Below are 17,786 nucleotides of genomic sequence, written 5' to 3'. Positions count from 1 at the left end.
TGGGATTGTGCAAATTGAGTAATTTAAGATTTTCAGGAAACTAAATCTTCAGTGATTTTTAATGAATTTAGTGAATAAATTATTATTGAAATTACAAAAAAAAAAAACGTTAAAATCACTAGGAATGTAAAAAATTACAGAGAAATCAAGAAAAATCGCTAAAAATGTAGAATGTAAAACGTAAGTTTTCATCAAAAATGTAAAAATTTTCTACAATCCAAAAAAGTTACTAAAAACGTATAAATTTACTAAAATTCCGAAATGACTGAATTACCTAACGACCAAATCGACAAAATCACTAAAGCGAAAATTTATAAACTAATTCTTTGTTAGTTATTCAGAGAATATTCCCTGTATTCTATTGATATTTAATTTTATATTATATTATTATTTAAATAATAATAATAAAGGAATGAATAATTTTATATATGAGGCAAGGCAGATAATAATTATGTTATTTTAAATATTAATTATTTAAATCAATCAATTAAATATATTAATGATATTTTAAATATCATAATTATTATAGATTATATTTTATTTATAATGAGAACTATGAAATTATATTTTGTCAGTTAAATCATTTTAAATTTAAAATTGAAATTAAAATAATTTAGCTATAGCAATTATTATAGATGTTATTATTAACATAGAGAAATATACATATTAATTATATTTTCTCGGGAAATAACAAGCTTTAGCTTATAGTAGTATTTTATATTAATTGAGAAAGGAAATTAATATTAAATAAATCAAATTAAATTAATGAAAATATTACGTAATTAAAAATATTCATTTCCAGGATATTATTTTATTTTATTAAATTATAAATATTAATATCAAACATTGTTTATATAATATTTTCTGTTTTATATAACATAAATTGTTTAATAATTAATTAATTTTCATTAAAATAATTGAATTATCTAGAATATTTTTTATTTGAATACTATACCACAATAATGTGTACAATAAACAACTAATTAACGATCATACCCCAATTATGAAACTATAAAACAGTTTACAACGTTGCCTACTTCAACGTATTTAAAGCAAAACTTGTTAATTATTGCGCAATTTAAGTGCACAATTAAAAACATTAATTAATTTACCCATTCATAAATTTATTTCAACGCGGCACGCTTTAATGGCGAAAATAAATTTTCATTTGGGAAACACCCGTGGTCCATTACACCGCCTATACGTAATACACGAATTTTCACGGGATGAAGGCCCGTTGTGCGGTATTTCGGGGTTTCCGAGGAACCAACTAAAAATTGGAGTCTCCGAACTAGCATCGCGTCTCAAAATAAATTGACAGATGCCATTTTGTTCAATGGTTCGAGCTCGGATTTCTCAAGGATGCACTTTTATTGACGGAGCCCGCATTTGTTTGTCTAATATGTGGCGCTTGGCCAAAATCGATCGTGGACGAAAAAAGTGTTTGTGTTTTTCTGGAAATGTTGATTGGAACGATAGATATGGTGCCCGAATTGGTTATTCTTCTAATCAGAGACTAAAGTACACAAATTTATGAGGGGTGATGCAGTAATTGGAAGTTATCTGGAACGAAATGTTGTCTTTAAAATATTATTCTCAATGACATAGAAAATTAATCAAATAAATCGAGGGTTTTATGAATTTGTCGTGTACATTTTGGGCTAATACAAAATAGTAAATGTTGGATTCAGACACTCGCCTTGGCATTAATCTAAGATGGACAATTTCATCTTTATTCATTCCATGATACTTCCACTTGATGCTGAAAGTTTCTCAAAATTTGAGTCTCAGTTTAGGAAATACTGAATTTCGAAGTGTCTTATGTTTATTATGCTTCAGAAATGTTCAAACGGTGATAATTCTAAAGATCTTTCTGGCCATGGCAATAAATTTACAAGACTGTTGTCTTCTGACACGTAGCTGAGCTTCATGCATGGCCAAACAAAATAGTGTCTCATCACTGAAGGTAATATCATTTCAATCTTCAATATAGTACAACAGGTCTTCGACAAACCCCAAAATTTATTGACCACTGAGTTAATGCAGTCTATTTTCTGTGTCGCTGAGTGTATAAAATTATTCATAAATTTTAATATTTGTGAAAATATTCAAGGTGTGACTCACACAATATTTATGGTCGACTCAATTGAATTTTAGAACTCGCTTATACCCGATCTAATTTTGCGCATCACATGCATTTCCATGTGCATTGTAATGTTTTTGCCAAAATATCAATTATTCATGCATACTTGCAACGTTAAGATTGTTTGAACTGTTGAGAATATTTAATGAACTCAAAATTTGCCCAGATTTTAAACAACTTAATTATTTGGACTTGAAAGGATGAATGTTGTCAATTAATTCTTCCATTATGAAACACTAATCTGATTTAATATAACTAGATCCAACTCTCTGTTAAGTCACTAATTAAAACTTGTTCCAGTAACAAAATTTAAATAGAATTGTTTTAACAAGTGATGCACAGTATGCGGTCTATTATTTCTGTAATTTAAGTGGTTGTACCTTAAAAACTATTGATCGGTGTATTTATAACTGTGCCATTTTTAAGCCTTTAGTCAATTCTTGTTGTTTCAAACTGGATTAGAAATGATACGTTGCCTTTAAAACGTGACTTCTTCAATGGACATTGTCCGAGAAACTTCCCCCAAAACTAAACATCTGCCTTCCATAATTCGTAACGTTATTCTGATAGTCACGTGGCCAGATCGTATCTGATGTGATGTTGACAGAACTTCCCGACCGCTTCGGAAGATGGTACACGTCGGCAAACCCCTCTTAACTTCGTACAAATATACACGGCGGTGTTGACATAGTCGCTGGTTTTGGCGGCCATCCAACTATGCCAATAAACAAAGCCACTTCACAAAAAATCTGAATTCTTTGATACTCATTATGATTTAATCGTGTTTTTATTTTAGACTTGTGAAAATATACAAGCTCGTCTGTTCCAAACTCGTATCAATGTAAATTTAGAGCTAAACAACGGTGGAACCGGTGCTGAGCAGCGGTGGGCTGCTTTGTTAGAGTATTTAAGAAATGTGCTTACTGGTGGTTAAAATCATCAACAAAATTACAATTGCTTTCAGAAAAATTACGTATTTTGAAAGATTTTTTCTTTATTTTCTACAAGATTCAAATATTTTTAACAAGTAGATGTTTGTAATGATTGAATTTAATACAGAGATAGTATTATACATAATTATTTCCTATAGATAATATTTATCTAGATAGATAATAGATTAATATTTATTAAAATTCTTAAATGGCATCTTAAAATATATAATATAAGGTTAAAAGTATAAATTTAGAGTTACACAACGGTGGAACTGGTGATGAGCAGCGGTGGGCTGCTTTGTTAAAGTATTTAAGAAATGTATTTACTGGTGGTTAAAATCATCAAGAAAGTTACAATTGCTTTCAGAAAAATTACATATTTTCAAAGATTTTTTCTTTATTTTCTACAAGATTCAAATATTTTTACGAAGTAGATATTTGTAATGATTGAATTTAATACAGAGATAGTATTATATATAATTATTTACTATAGAGAATATTTATCTAGATAGATAATAGATTAATATTTATTTAAATTCTTAAATGGCATCTTAAAATATATAATATAAGGTTAAAAGTATAAATTTAGAGCTACACAACGGTGGTACCGGTGATGAGCAACGGTGGGCTGCTTTGTTAGAGTATTTAAGAAATGTGCTTACTGGTGGTTAAAATCATCAAGAAAATTACAATCGCTTTCAGAAAAATTACGTATTTTCAAATATTTTTGCTTTATTTTCCACAAGATTCAACAATTTTTACGAAATAGATGTTTGTAATGATTGAATTTAATACAGAGATAGTATTATATATAATTATTTACTATAAATAATATTTATCTAGATAGATAATAGATTAATATATATTTAAATTCTTAAATGGCATCTTAAAATATATAATATAAGGTAAAAAAGTATAATGATTTTATGTTGCTATAATATTCCATTTTTTGATTTCATATTTTGAAAAAGGTCGATTTAATTCAGTCTTAACATTAAATAATAGTTAATACGTAATGTAATTTTTTGTTCAACATTCGGGAATTTTTTCATCACCACCAAGTTTTGGGCTAAAGCAAATTAAGTCAAATTGATTTATTTCAAACTAAGAATAGTGTCATTTGTTCGAAAACCATAGATTTTATAAATTTTTTGTAATTTGTAATGTTTGATCCTTCATAGGAAGTAAGTAAATTAAAAAAAGCAGTGGATATTTACATATGCTTATACAGAAATAACAATGAAACATTAATTTGTCTGTGTCAATTGAAAAAATGAAATATAATCGATACCGATAAAACATTCCCAACAATAAATGAGCCACCGGATGTTGCGGCCATTGATAAATACCGTAATATTTTTTACGAGGCAGTTACAAAATTTTATAGAACATAATAAAATATAAATCAAAAGCAACGAAGAAAAAATTAGGTTAGGAAGATAAAAATCGTTTAATGGTCTTTGTCGAATAAATCATGTTATATGTTGCAATATATACAAAGTGCTAAGGAGTGTATAAAATGGTAGTAAGAAACTATTGATGGTCGAATAAAATTCGAATATACAAATTATGCGGTCATAAAATTGCCCTGTTAAACACATTGTTTATCTTTTCTTTTACGTTTCATTCGTTGGTTTAAGCGTCTTCACAGATCATTAAAATTATTATTATATAAAATACGAATTCAATTTAATGTAATAAAAATTCGATAAAAACTTATTTTAAGTTTTATCACAATTCATTTCAAATAAGAAATTCCTCCCAAGATGACAAATAAATAGAAGAAGTACGTAGCCATTAAATTGATGAAAATTTACCTGAAAGCAGCCTTTAACCGAGAAAAACATGCACAATAGAAACTTCCGAATCGTACAAATTCAAATCATTAAGCGTAATTAGAAGTTGTTAAACTTTCCTAATTTCAATTATCATCCAGAAGGGAGCAATTAAAATATATTGCCGTATTAAGAAACAAATAATTTTTATTTTAAGGAACGCCTGTAAATGACAATTTATTAAACTACAAAAACTTTTGTTTACTTGTGAGTTGGAACATTAACTATAACTGTAAATACACTCAGAAATATTGAAAATAGGAACATAGATCCTGTGATCAGGATTAATTGATTTTTGTCTGAGTTAATCAAAAATACAAAAAAAACTATCAACCGGTGATAAGTTCAAAGATCTTGTCTGTTAGACGTCTCACTTGTCGGAAATTACTTCTAATTTATTACTGATTTTTTTAGTTTTATAGAAATGTTCCGGAAATCTCTCGGTTTAAGAAACTCAATATTCGATCAGAGCGTATCGCCAAGCGATACCTTTTCATCATCAATTATCCCGGCAAAAAAAATACCAATTTAATTATGCATTTACAGCGTCGGGATATAATTTTTGCGTCGCACCGTCACATTATCATAATTACGTGCCATCTTGGTCGTATCCGACGCCGTGAAAGCGGATCCCTTAACATGATAAGTGCATTGCACATTCTAAATTTAGCACGGCATTAATTCCACCTCTGGAGCTCTAAGGTCGGTTCTGCATTTGCATCCAAGTGCGTGTCGAGGCCACTTCCCGAATCAATCGTTCGCCTGAAATCAACCTGCCACTTTCAGTTTAATGATATTACGTCCATGACGTCTGCCGCTGACAGAACCGAAATAACTGACGTACACTAAACGCTTTTATCAATAACGATACATTAATGCTGTCCCGTGTTCCTGGATGAGTCCCGACTATTGATTTGGCATCCGTACGTCCGACGGATCCCTAATTGCTGTTTTGGCACGTCGATTTAATTTTTACTTTACATTAACACACGTAAATGTTTTAAATCAGAATAATGATATTTATGTAATTCTTAAAAACAACTTCAGAAAACTCTCAGGCAACTTCCTGATAAATCTATTCCCCACTTAATTGGACCAATTATGTTCACGTCTTGAAACTGGGTACCCGAAAGTGTTTGAATTGGCAATTAGGCTGAAGGTAATTCAATTACCTACAAAATGTTCGAACACACTAAAGACTATAGGAATCTAATAAACATTCGATGGGCTAGCGCCGGGAAGGTTAAATCACTTAAAACTAACCCTTTGCTGAAATATTCCGAGATCTTTTCTTATTTCCTACGTCATCCATATTATTGGTGATCATATTCCAGTCGCATCATGTTGAAGTTACGCCAATCTCTTATGCCGGAATATTCTGAACCGTAATACGTTTTAAATATTAAGAGACACGAAATGAGATGGTGGCAATTCCGATCCAAAATCAGAGGCTTGTAAATAGATAACCAGTTCCATACATATTCAACACGGAGTTGAAGATCGATGCAATTTGCAATGTGACAGTTTAAAATTCCTAAAATCCTTTTTGGTCAAATCAAATTATTCGGATGGAACGTTTTAGTTTATTAGTTAGCACTTTTCTTTTTATCTTCCCTAAACCCACTTAATTTGTCGGAAAAAACAATCCTGATCCTGGGAGATACACGGACTATTCCCACTCGCATCCACTTTACTAAATCTCTTCCAGTTGTAGTAAAAAAGAAAGGGCAAACAGAAGCCGTAAATAAACAACTGCGCTTAATAAACACGTGTAATTAATCGGCTTATAGACACAATCTGATGTGCACATCAGGTATCTATTTACATCCACTGAAACAGTGTTACTGCCTGATTGTTCGGACATGTGTCTATAAATATGTTCGGATTTACTTCTAACGTCCAATAATCGAACCTGAAACCTTCGTATTTACTGATTTGTTTAGGAAAATTGACACAGATGTGCGTTTCAAACGTGGGACAACCTTGATTCTATATACACAGATGTACCAGGTCACGGGCAATAACATGCGTTAACGTGTTAAAACGGTGTGTTAAATTAGAATTAAATCCACATGTTACGATTGTGTGAGTCTAAAAATACATTTTTGAAGGAAAATTTTGATGTTTATTATAAAATATGAAATGTTTATGGCAGGTTTTCAGCGAGGCGCCTATTAGATCCTTAAAATCAATAAATGTTGGAAACAAAGTGCCTGCAGTTGTCAAAATAATAAATTGGAAATTGGAGTGCAGTGGAAAAGTATAAATAACTCGATGAGGGAAACGCAAATATTGAAAATAATTTTATTAAAATATGAGTGTTTTAACAAATTAGATAAACATAATAAAAAAAACTTCAATAAAGGACATCAACTTTTTGTAATCACTTTTTAGTGGATAACTTGAATTATACTTATTTAAGAAATATTGGCTTTTATAAGAAAATCAGAGTAATGCTCTTATTGGAACCACCCCATTAGACCTTTGACTCGTTGTAAGTACTATATTACCTATACATCTATACATACATATAAATAAAATTGGAGTGTCTGTTTGTAATATTGGAATAACCGTTTTTTGCTACATGCATATGAATATAAATAAGGTACATACACCAAAATAACATTTTTTACAATTTTTGTCTCTCTGTCTGTATGTTTGTTTGTTCCGGCTAATCTCTGAAATGGCTAGACCGATTTTGACGGGACTTTTATCGCAAGTAGCCGATGTAATAAGGAGTAACGTGGGTTACTTTTATTTTAGAAAAATAAAGTAATGTTGCAGTGTCCAAGTACTATCCAGTACCACGCGCATGCCACCACTGGGCCGTCACGTCGGGCGCCTCCCTGACGAAGTCCCGGGTACAGCTGGTTAATAATAAAATTAATTTAAATTAAAAAGAATTGTTCCTTTAATAAAATGATTATGTCTTTTAGTTATTTCTTACGACTTTAGTAATTTTTTGGAAATCCTGGAAGAATTAGAATTATTTATTTTTACCTTTTAATGATTTTTCAAGAAATTAGTATTAGTAAAAAAATAAAACTCCATAAAGTTATTAATGTGAAACTATGTAATTTAATCAGTATGAATTTAATCGTATGGATTTTATCTTATAGATTTTAATTGTATGGAAATTGATCGTATGGATTTTGATCATATGGAAAATGACCATATAGATTTTGCTCCTATGAAAAATAATCGTATGGAAAATGATCATATGGATTTTGATCATATGGAAAATAATCGTATGGATTTTGATCGTATAGAAAATGATCGTATTGATTTCGATCGTATGGAAAATGATTATATGGATTTTGATCGTACGGATTTCTATCGTATAGAAAATGATCATACAGATTTTAATCGTATGGAAAATGATCGTATGGAATTAGGTCACTTCACGTTTCTAGTAATTTCTCACGTTTTTAATGAATTTTTGAGATTTTAGGTTTTTTTACGTTTTTAGTAAATTTTTCGTAATATCGTTATATATGTATATATATATATATATATATATATATATATATATATATATATATATATATATATATATATATATATATATATATATATATATATATATATATATATAACCAATTTCAATTTCTCGTGTTTATTGTCATTTTGTATATCAGTTCAATACATATTCAGATGATTATAAAGCATTAAAAGAGAAATGAATCAATGAAAATTGATTCATTTCTCTGCAAATTTTATGGTTATTCCATTTGAAATAAGATAGTTACTGACGTTTACCAAACACCCTTTTTATTATTCTGGAATACTATTAAAAGCTCTTTTGTTAACATATCTACTAAAAATAATTAAAGACATTTTAGTTAGTCACTTAATGTAAACAAGGTTGAAAATAATATTTATGAAGTTCCATTTGAATAAATAAATTTAATTAACATTTTAATTCACTAGAAACATTTAATGAATCAATGAGGTCAATCAGTTTGTATATGTATCCAAATTCACTTTATAAAAATATTCTCGAATACTTTTGTTACTGAACAAAGAATAATAATGTTTAAAGTTTATAAAAATTTAAAACTTAAGTCGATCAAAATTTTTGTAACAACAAAAAATTGTAGTATTGGAAAATAATATAAGAATATAAAAGATGTTTCTAAAATAGGTTCAGTAATGAAGAAAATTTAAATAATTTTTTTTTTTTTGAAGTCTCTCCAGAAAAAAATACAACTTCTTAAATTTAAATTTTAAAAATTATTTTTTCTCATATTTACGAAACTATAATGAATTTTCTAGTTTCTATTCTTTGTACAATTTAGGAAAAGGTATTATTGATTAATTTTGATTATAACAGCTGATTTAGACATATTTCAGTTTTAATGTTAGAAGAAGTTACAGTGATTTTCCTCAATTTATACAAAATATTTATAAATAATGAAAATTGTTTAATATTTGGACTCTTTAAGTTAAAATATAACTGATATCGAATTCTCTAGACGATCATAACTTACAAATATAACTACAGTAACAATTATTTACGAAGCTTAACATATAAAACTGTGACGCATAAACTATTTTATGATTTTCACAACAATTAACTGTTTCAGATATCAACTCAAAGTTTTAAATATGTTTTAAATGAATCTCATATTTCTTAATGACATCCCGACTTCATAATCTCACTTTATAGTTTATTATTATTGGCACTCTCAAGACGGAATGATTTAAAATTTGATTCAATTACAAAATTTTGTCAAAAATACAAGTCTAGACATATTTACTATAAACACCTGTTGTCTGCATATCACACATTATTTAATTCCCGAATTATTTATTTAAATTTCGAAGTTGATAATAAGCCAGAATTACTATTAAAATGTACCAGTTTCGAGATATTTTTAACCAACTTCAAAATCAGCTCGTTGCAATTACAATTCACCAGCGTCCATTAATCACGGAATTTCGATTGACGCAATTATGATCATCGGTCGGTATTAGTCAAATTATTATCCGGGCACGTGTTAACGGTTTACCCTAAATTAATCATATTCGACTTGGCGATTAAGAAAGGCCCACTTTGTGTCAACACATTTTGCATCGTTAATCGATACCATTAAATAGGTCAGTTTCATGAACCGTGGAATTTCGCACGTAAATTTATTCTAGTTTATTTACCTTCGGACCGTAAATCACATCCGGAGGACGTTTTGCCACCGTTCATTTTTATTGACGTCAAAAATGTCACGACAGTTAAAAATAAATACGGTGTGTTGAAGATAAAAATATGCGAATATCGGTCCTGTTTACGACGGCGCGGGCGGCACCGACACCGCATCTCAACTCAAAAAAAAAAAAACAAAAAAATATGTTACAAATCATAATGCACGGATAATTTGCAACGCGTTTCGGTTGGAACTAACTTTCGACTCGGTCAATGGCTCATCGTTGTTTCATCCATGTCGTTTATGCGTTAATTTGAGCCTTCCGTATGGGATTGTATCGTTAAATACGTCCTCCATGGAGCTAATTGTATGGAAGTTAATGACTACCAAAACTGTAACAATCTAAATATAATGTTGGATGGAGTTTTATGTTAATTTCAGTGAAATGTTATAGTAAAAACTCAATTAACTTACCACAAGTTATAAACAAGCAACGGACGATTTATGGCTATTTATTATTTCACGTTGTTTGGTCGATTTTCACGAGAATAAATAAACTTGGAGTTCCTTACCAGATTTGAATTCGTGTTAATTGATATGCTACCACTCTATAGGTGGAGCCCTTCAACGTAACTGTAGATGTAGGGCAACAAATAAAACCTTTTTGTTTTAAAGTTATAAGCAACAAATTGACGAGGATGGGGTTAACCAGATGGTATTTATTATGCAGTCATGAATGTCGTTAGACAAACTTGGGTTCATTCATATGTCACAAGCATCCTTAAATACCATGGAAGGAAGTCAAATTTCATTTCTCTTTATACTAAGTTACATCAATTTAACTTTTATTTCAAATATCTAAATAAGGTTTTTACTTGAGAAGTGCCTTTGTTTAGGACTTCCATAGTCTTAAAAGGAAGACTGGTACAAATTTAGAACAAAATCCATTTTTTTTAGTTCACCAATAACCATACAGTCGAAATTTCACTTCTGGAACTATCCTTTTATAATAAGTTACATTAATTTAACTTTTATTTAAAATTTCTAAATATGGTTTTTACTTGAGAAGTGCCTTTGTTTAGAACTTCCACGTCTTAAACAAAAGACTGGTACAAAAGAAGTTCCTAAGAGAAGCATATTTAGAACAAAATCCATCTTTTTTTAGTTCACCAATCACTACACAGTCGAAATTTTACTTCTCGAAGTATCCTTTTATAATAAGTTACATTAATTTAACTTTTATTTAAAATTTCTAAATAAGGTTTTTACCTGAGAAGTGCCTTTGTTTAGAACATTCATTGTCTTAAGAGGAATGCTGGTACAAGAAAAGTTCCTGGAAGTTGCCTATTTGAAACAAAATTCATCCTTTTTAAGTTCACCAATTACCACACAGTCAAAACTTTTAGAAGTACCCTTTTATACTAAGATTAATCAATTTAACATTTATTTGAAATTTCTAAACATGGTTTTTAACAGAGTAGTGAATTTGTTTGGGACTTTCATTGTCTTAAGAGAAAGACTACTACAATGGAAGTTCCTGGGAATAGCATATTTAGAAAAAAATCCATCTTTTCTGTTCACCAATTATCACTTCTCGAAGTGCCCTTTTAATCAATTTAACTCCTCTCTGTTTATGACTTTCTATTTGTTTCGACTAATATTGTATCTCTCAGTTAATGCTTGTAAATTAAAACATTAAAACACACAAGGCAATGGAAGTAATAAATGAAAACAGTCAGTTTCAAATCTTAACAACGTAAAAAACAAATAATCAAAGTTTTTTCAAGAGAAAACAACTTCTAAATGACGTACATTTTATTGATCTTTTTTGACGAAACTATGTAACTTTATACTAAGTTACATCAATTTAACTTTTTTTTAAAATTTCTAAATTAGATTTTTACTTGAGAAATGCCTTTGTTTAGGACTTCCATCGTCTTAAAAGAAAGACTGCTACAAAAGAAGTTCCTAAGAGAAGCATACTTATCATACATAACAAAATCCATCTTTTTTATTTCACCAATCACCACACAATCGAAATTTCACTTCTGGAAGTATCCTTTTATAAGTTACATTAATTTAACTTTTATTTAAAATTTCTAAATAAGGTTTTAACCTGATAACTGCCTTTGTTTAGAACTTCCATTGTCTTAAGAAGAAGACTGGTACAAGAGAAGTTCCTGGAAGTTGCCTATTTAAAACAAAATCCATCTCTTTTCAGTTCACCAATTAACAGACAGTCAAAACTTTACTTTTAGAAGTACCCTTTTATACTAAGATCAATCAATTTAACATTTATTTGAAATTTTTAAACTTGTTTTTTATCAGAATAGTGTCTTTGTTTGGGACTTTCATTCTCTTAAGAGGAAGACTGCTACAATAGAAGTTCCTGGGAGTAGGATATTTAAATAAAATCCATCACTTTCACCAATTACTACTTCTCCATTATAACTTCTCTTAGTGTCCTTTTAATCAATTTAATTTCTAACACAGTTGTATCCCTGTTTATGACATTCTGTTTGTTTCAACTAATATTATATCTCTCAGTTAATGCTTGTAAATTAAAACATTAAAACACAAAAGACAGTCAGTTTCAAATCTTTACAACGTAATAAACAAGGGAATACAACTTCTAAATGATATACATTTTAGGACACCCTGTATTTTTAAAAAAAGTCACTTGGAATTTTGATTAAACTCATCACTCAACGGAAATTGTCCCCTTTACAAAATATTAAGTGAAACGATTTCACCAATTTTTACAGCGAATTCCTCGTGAATGTAAAAAACGAACTCGCAAGAGTATTAATTAATCCGGAGCCTCGTTAATGAAACACTGGATATATAACACCACCATGAAAGCCGACGCCCTCGATATTTGAGCGTGTTTCGATGAAACGAAAAAAAAAAGGAATGATGCGAAATAATAAGTGGCGTAATCCAAACGATGAAAAATAAATCCGGACGTCCGACAAAAACCTATCGGCTATGATTTATACGCTTTCAGTGACGGAAATTTCGTTACACTACAGCTAGTTCGTTCGATCCATGCAATTTATTTACATTCATTTACCATAAGATATTTGATTCGATAGCACTGCAATTAACCAAAGTTAAGTTGAAAGGTTTTGAATTTCAATTGCTTCATTAATTTAAACTACGAAAGTTTGTGTTAATCGTAAAGTGTTTGGTAATAATCACCCTTTATTCCGGTTTCAATTTTGATAACTTTCAAAATCAATTTTAAATCCTCTGTTAAACAAGAGTACATAAATTATATAAAGATATTAGATAAAGTTATAATTATCAAATTGAAGAGTGAAGTGAAATAAGTACTAAAAAAGTAAAAATACTTCTTAATAAAAAGGTTCATACGAGAAGAACTATCATATGGTTCATATGCATTAGAACACTCTACAAAGTTACATATCCAGAGGTTAACATCATTGTTAAAAAAGTTTGTTAGATATACTGCTCGTGGTTTATAAGGAATCAGCAAATCCAGTGGGATTTGGGACGGACTCCCTTGCTGGGCTTCATCAAGAAGATGGCGGTCAACTTGTCCAGTATAACCAACTTACTCAGGATACAGTAGGGGGTGACTCTGAGAAAGAGAGAAAATCAGGAAATAAATCACGGCAGATTTAGAGACCCATAAAATTCACTTTCTCTTCATTAATTGGTGTTTTTGTGATTCTCGTTCTTCTAATCTGATTATTACAGATATAAGACTAGTTTGATGCATTACATTTTCGAAGACGGAAAAAGAGGGTTACTGAAGATTTTAAGAAGTGTTTTGATATGATAAATCGGTAGTACCTTTAGATATAGTGTTTTGTGGTTCTAATCCATGGGCAGGCTCCTCTGAATGCTCCCAAACTACTTTGGCACTCGATGCCAATACATAGAGAGTACCAATTCTCAAATAATTATAATTACAATATTATGAAAACAACACGATTATTGACAAAATTGATCACTTTAAATTGACTACACGAAACACAAAGCACATTTCGTCTATTGTCCCGGTTCTGCACGTCTCGTTTGGAACAGAGTGGTTTCAAAATTCGTTAAAAACAATCGGGTCCGCATTATTCGGGTAAAAGTGTGGCGTTGCCACGAACGTTGGAAGAATTACGATGCATCGGAATGTCGATATAAAATGCAGGACGGTCGTTCGTAATACGCATCCGATACTATGTATTTCGCTCGGGTGTTCTGCAATTTATGGGTTTTTACGTCTCGACAAGCTTCACGTATCAGTTTTATGAGGTTGTGACGCACGGTTTTGTTTGCAGGTTTCGTGTTCACGTTTACCGGATCCGGAAATTGTTGCGGGACGATTTGCAAGCGAATTTACTGAAAATTATCCGGCGCAATTTATCCATGCTTTTTTTAAATTTTCAAATAGGTAATAATCATAAATAAGAATCATATACAATTTTTTATCATATATTAATTAAATTTAAATCTAATACTTAATTTACTATATTCAGAATTTGTATTTAATTTTTAAAATAACTCTTTCTAATATAATATTTATGTCGATAAGTCTTAAATCAGTTCTAAATTTGTAACAATTAATATTGATTAAATTTAACATAGCAGATACTATAATATTAGTATGTGGTGACCTGGCCATAGGGCTTCAGGGTGGATTTATTAAGTATAACTGTTTTCTGTGTCTTTGGGACAATAGAGCAATATAAGGCCATTGCAAAGTAAATTCTAATATAATATTATCTCATTGTCAAATAAAATATTGGTATTCTGTTTTTATATTTTGGGAAATTCTAAAAATCTTAATTTTTTAAATGTGACATTAGAAAAAGACAAATTATTAATAAGTCTATAGATACTTATAAAAAAAAATAAACAACAATGAAATAGTCAAAAATATTTGTATTTTACTGTGAAAATAAATTTCAAAACTGTATTTAAATTAAAATCATCAATTACTGTTTTGTAAATTCTTTAATGAGTTAACAATATTCCTCAAATTAAAATTCAGAACAAATTCAATTTACAAATTATATAAAAATTTTATAGATAGTAAAGTATACAGTACGAAAAGAGTTTGAACCATCTGAATCCTGAAAGAGACATCATGTTCAATAGAGACAGTAAGTTTCTCACTATGGAATAGACTTCTACTGTCTCTCTCATGCATGATGTCTCTCTCTAAATTCAGACGGGTTAAATGCTTTTCCTACTGTATATCGTATACTTAATCATTTTTAAATGATTATGTATAATCATTCATATCATATATTAAAAAGAATAAAAACGTTTTAATATTTATTTTTTCCAAATCAAAATATTAAATAATTATAATCTGTATAAATAAAACCGTAATTATGAGTTATTTTTTGTTTAAAAACGCCGCTATTTTAATAATAATAAAAATAAATTACATAAATATTATATTCAAATATAACTAAGGGAGTTAAAAATTAATTTTACTGTTCACTGCGTACAAAAATAGTTGTTAAATCAAAATAATTTTAATTTTGTGATAAAAATAAACTAGAAATTAATATGTGTTTTCATTGTACTTCTTATTAGTTTAATCGAAGTAGCAATTATAATAAAATAAACATAAAAATTTAATTACATATAAACTTTTTAAGTTATAAAAATTTTTATATGTTAAACGAAGATATAATAACTATATGGTAACATTATTTTTTATAGAAAAGTTATAATAAATCATAATAATTTTCATTATAAATACATTGTGCATATTTGTAAATATAGATAATTACTGGAATTTTTCGTCTATTTACAGCTGATTTCAACGTTACTTCTACCAACAAAAATATATATTTAAATTTAAATTGAATTAATTAAATTAGTAACTTTTATATCCAATTAGGTATACCTTTTTGCTTCTTGTATCAATATGAAATAATTATATCTTATACAAATAGTTACGTTACAGTCATAAGAGAAAAGAAGAGCTATTTATATATCTATTACGTAGATCACACTGAAACAATCTGAAAATTTAAGCTAATTAAGCGTTGAAGAAAGTGTTTAAAATAGTTTCGAGTGTAGGATAAATCCCGAAGTCCTTGGCCAAGTTTGTCGTAGGCCGCAGCCGCTGTACATGTAAAAGGTAAGGTATTTACCTTTCCTACCTTCTTGAGGGTATCGGCGGCTGTATGTCAGCGTGACTGTGAGGCGTCGTACTCAAGTAGGCCATGTCATCATGCGGCTGATCCCAGCACCGCACTCAACACCTCCACATCAGATCCACCACCACAAACAATAAAAATCACAAAAGCACCATAACCGTGGGGGGTTCACACGGAACTTTCACTCGCGCACTGTCCAAATATTCAGTTATCCAACGGTCCGTTTTGGTAAAAACTAGTTTGTAATTGCCGTGGCTTCGGGTGTATCTGATCTCGTGACAACACGGACCCAATTATTATTAGAACAGGTCGAGTCGGTTTTAGTCCAGACACCATTCTAAACCGCCACTATTAACTTTATAAATAAAACGGCATTGTTCGATTGCTCGTCGTGTGCGACATTTGATTTTTTGCATGGTCTGAACACGTCCGATGGTCCCGCGGTTACGGCTACACTAGGAAGCGTATTTTGCTTCGGCGGACCCAGTATTTTTAGCCACCACCCACCGCACATATTTCAGGATAATGCTCTGATGATGTGGCATCTTTAGCCCAAATTATCATCTCGATGCCGTGAAGATTATTATTAAAACGTTGCTCAATATCCCCAAAATTCAATTTTAACAAATAACGTTTAGCAATCGCTCAATTAAATTGCTCTAAAAGTTGTTGGTAAATTGAGAAAATAATTAGAAAAATATGTTCATTCGCGTTGATCTCATTCTGCCCCTTAGGGTAATAATCTCTGGGTCTGAGGTAGCTCTGGAACCTCTTGCTCCACATCTTCTGCTCTCTTCACTCCATGGCTGCCAACATCGTGTTACAATACCCACATTTCTGTTCAAATGCCGCGCTATTTCTTATAAAAATATCTCAATAGGTTCTGAATGTTGCTTTTTTTTACAGTTAGTATATATTGTGAGTCATTGGCGTATATTTATTAGCAGATACCAGGAAGGAGTCCATTACTAATATACATTTTTTAGACGTATTGTCTCTGCTCACTTTTATATATGCGTATATAAACATATGCGTTTAAAACACTCTTTAAAACAACTTTAAAATTACTTATTTTGTACATCTTATAAGCAAACAAATAACTCACAATTTATCATTTTTAATAGAATAATTTGTGTTATTAATAGTCAACCGAAATCTTGTAACTTTTGGTGCCTGAAAGAAAATTTTGTATAGGGTAAACATCGATAATTTAATAGCAAGTTATTAAATTCTATTCATAGTCGCAAATAATTTATAACCCTGGCATTTAATGGTGTTTAATTTATAACCACTATATTTGATGTAAAGTAGTTTATGCATTATTAATACACATATTAAATACCTCGTTAAATAAATGATTTATAAAATTTACAATGGAGGTAACTTCATATAATTAAATAATAGTAAAAATTAATTGATAAGACGATTTTCCACTTAAATGAAAAACGAAAAATAAACGATAAACCAGCTGAGTGGCGATGAAACATTGGAAGTTCTAATGATGAGCTTTCTTCAAATTACTAGGTTTCGTAGAACCTTCAAGATGACAGATCATTAAAACTTAATAACTAGAGTATTGATGTTTTAGTTCCTATGAT

At 29.8% G+C, this 17,786-nt stretch overlaps 1 protein-coding gene across 4 annotated transcripts in view; it reads right to left on the bottom strand.

Moving 5' to 3' along the window:
* LOC109609017 (potassium voltage-gated channel protein Shaker) overlaps positions 1 to 17,786 on the bottom strand; it is a 245,186-nt gene that overhangs the window by 134,814 nt on the left and 92,586 nt on the right. Inside the window, exon 1 of one of the 4 annotated variants that reach the window (XM_049963681.1) lies at positions 16,192 to 16,508. The exons of the other annotated variants lie outside the window; for them this stretch is intronic. Within the exon in view, the coding sequence (XP_049819638.1) occupies positions 16,192 to 16,256 (65 nt within the window). The 5' untranslated portion in view covers positions 16,257 to 16,508. Of the gene's footprint in view, positions 1 to 16,191; positions 16,509 to 17,786 lie in introns of those variants that run through there. 4 annotated transcript variants of the gene reach the window in all.

This window comes from Aethina tumida, chromosome 2 (genome assembly GCF_024364675.1).
Source record: "Aethina tumida isolate Nest 87 chromosome 2, icAetTumi1.1, whole genome shotgun sequence".
NCBI classification, from domain to species: Eukaryota; Metazoa; Arthropoda; class Insecta; order Coleoptera; family Nitidulidae; genus Aethina; species Aethina tumida.
Note: the sequence above shows the minus strand (reverse complement) of the source record. Positions and strands in the feature narration are given on the sequence as shown.